Here is a 2,530-nt window from a genome sequence, read left to right as displayed (position 1 = left end):
TGCCCAGGGAAGTGATTGAGTCACCATCCCTGGAGGTATTTAAAAGACGTGTAGATATGGTGTTCGGGGACATGGTTTAGTAGTGGACTTGGCAGTGGTAGGTTAATGGTTGGACTCAATGATCTTAAAGGTCTTTTCCAACCTAAATGATTCTATGATTCTATGATTCCACTCTATGACTTCCACAGTTAATGCCTTTAGTGAAAAGCTGGTCATGGAAACATTTTATGAAAACAAATTCATGTTAAAGTGAAAATATATTTTTAATAACTAAACTTTATCAAAGGCGGATAATTAACTAAGACATTGTGAGGTCTTCATTTATGCATAAACATAAACTAATTTATGTATAAACACACCCAAATATCAGATAGAAAGTTTTATAATTATTACAATACATAATCACAGTCAGTAAGAATCCTTAAATATCCCATAATTTGGTGACATCTTCCCAAGCCACCTAATGATTTGCTTTAAATCAAACCAACTCAATATTTTTGGTAACTCAGTTTTACCCAGGTCTCCTTTAGGCTCCTTTTGTTTTAAAGAAATGGAAAATGAGGAAATCTCCCTCTTTTATTGTTGCCACTTAAAGAAGGAAAAGTACTGAGGTTCATCTTATTTAACTTTAGTTCTTGAAAATTAGACATCCAGTCTTAGTCTGTCATTTGGAAGCTGTTTATAAAGACCAACGCACATCCATGAAGTGATTTATACACCTGTTGTAGGTGGCTAGATGAAGGTAATCTGGGAAGTTACAGAATACACTGTATCATCTTCCTTCCTATGTTAGTGTGCAACAAGGGACATGATAATGTTTTATGATACAAAATTAAAAACACATTGATCTATCCACAGCTATAAAATTTCTAAAGCTCTTCTGAAATAACGTAAAATATGCACTTTTGAGTAGATCAACTATCTTTTTGATATTGACATGAATTTCACATGCAATACTTTGAAGCATCTTTAATCAAGAAACTTTATTATTAAACCCTTACAATACTTTCTGCATATAAGCAGTAAATATATTCCATTAACTATAAAAATTCTAACCGTTCTTTAAAAGCAAGGCAGATTTTTACCTGAAAATGTAAAGAAGATTTCATTCTGTAGACCTCCTCTCTGCATTTTTACATGATGGCATTCTGACTTAATTAATGTAACCTCACAAGAAAGTTCAGCAACAAGTTTGCTTAGTATCTGAAGCAATGCTTTCTCAAAAGAAGTATTATGAGAACTGTTGCAGGGGGCTGCGTGATACCGGGCTGTGAACTCATAGCAGTTTTTAGGATCAGAATAAGCTGCAGGAAAAAATGTGGAAGATGATAAGGAACATATATGAAGTAAAAAGAAGAAAAGTAATTTGTGTATTTGAAAATAAAATTGCTAATTTAAATCCTTAATTTATAAACAAAACCTATTTTGCACCTCCAGAGAATTTTTAATGATAAAATAGTGTATGCTGGGCCAGTTGGAAACACTGAAGAGATTTTTAGAAGTTGACATTCTTACTTATACCCATAGGTAAGTCTTACTCTTTATTCTTGTAATTACAAGAATAATTTTTTAATTTTTAAACCAACAGGACATTACAGTAAAGGGATCAGGATTATGAAAGCTAAGGTTAAGCATACAAAATACCCTCTAGTATGTGACACAATATTTCATCTCACACATTATGGCCAGTTATAGTAGTATGCTATATATTTTTTAGTCAACTATCACAAAAGTATTTTAAAGGGCTTAAAAACTGAATCCTCTTCCCCAGAGATCAACAGAAGATGCAATTAATAAGATGAACAGGAATTCCTTCTCTGTGAGCAGAAGCAACTGAAAAAGCTTCCATATAGGTGTGAAATTTACTTTTGTGGATGGATCAACTATTTCACCTTTACTGCGAAGCTAAATGCACACCTGGGCATCTTTTACAAGCCAATGTACCATATAATGCGTGTTTCTAGTTATTTCATGATAATCACTATACTTACCCAAAGCTGAAGATCAACAGAGCACAACAGAAAATAGGAGTAAAAGAATGAAGAACAGGGGTCCTGGTGTGGGTATAATCACAGAAAGGAGAAGGGAGCAGTGGCGAAGGAAGAATGAAGGAATAGAAAGTGAACCAGCTGAAAGAAGCAGCAGAACATCCAAAATATGGTACCCAATTTAGACAGCTCATTAGATCCTCTACCTTGCTTTTGCCTCCCCCATTTCCTTTCCCTTGCTGCTGCATATTCCAGATTTTTTTGTATATATGTGTGAAACTTGAATTTTGTATGCTAACATTCAGATTGGATCCTTACTGAAGGATGTAAGTCTGCATTACTGAAAACTCTAACCTTTTCATCAAAACTGTTTTAAAGAAACTTTTTCCTTTCCAGTTCTGTCAAGCAAGCTAGCTGCTAAAAGTCATGGTTATTCCGTATGAAGGCTACTGTGCCAAAGTAAAATTAATTTACATCAGAGGTTAATTTAGGTTATTGTGCTCTACCATCTTTCTAAATGATCACTGGTATGCATTTTAAAT

At 33.9% G+C, this 2,530-nt stretch overlaps 1 protein-coding gene across 1 annotated transcript in view; it reads right to left on the bottom strand.

Moving 5' to 3' along the window:
• The window catches only part of ZPBP (zona pellucida binding protein), a 33,517-nt gene that overhangs the window by 11,976 nt on the left and 19,011 nt on the right, over nucleotides 1-2,530 (bottom strand). The window contains exon 5 of the mRNA XM_009330485.1: nucleotides 1,086-1,304. Within this exon, the coding sequence (XP_009328760.1) occupies nucleotides 1,086-1,304 (219 nt within the window). The remainder of the gene's footprint in view (nucleotides 1-1,085; nucleotides 1,305-2,530) is intronic.

Source organism: Pygoscelis adeliae, unplaced genomic scaffold (assembly GCF_000699105.1).
Source record: "Pygoscelis adeliae isolate BGI_AS28 unplaced genomic scaffold, ASM69910v1 Scaffold78, whole genome shotgun sequence".
Lineage (NCBI taxonomy): Eukaryota > Metazoa > Chordata > Aves > Sphenisciformes > Spheniscidae > Pygoscelis > Pygoscelis adeliae.
Note: the sequence above shows the minus strand (reverse complement) of the source record. Positions and strands in the feature narration are given on the sequence as shown.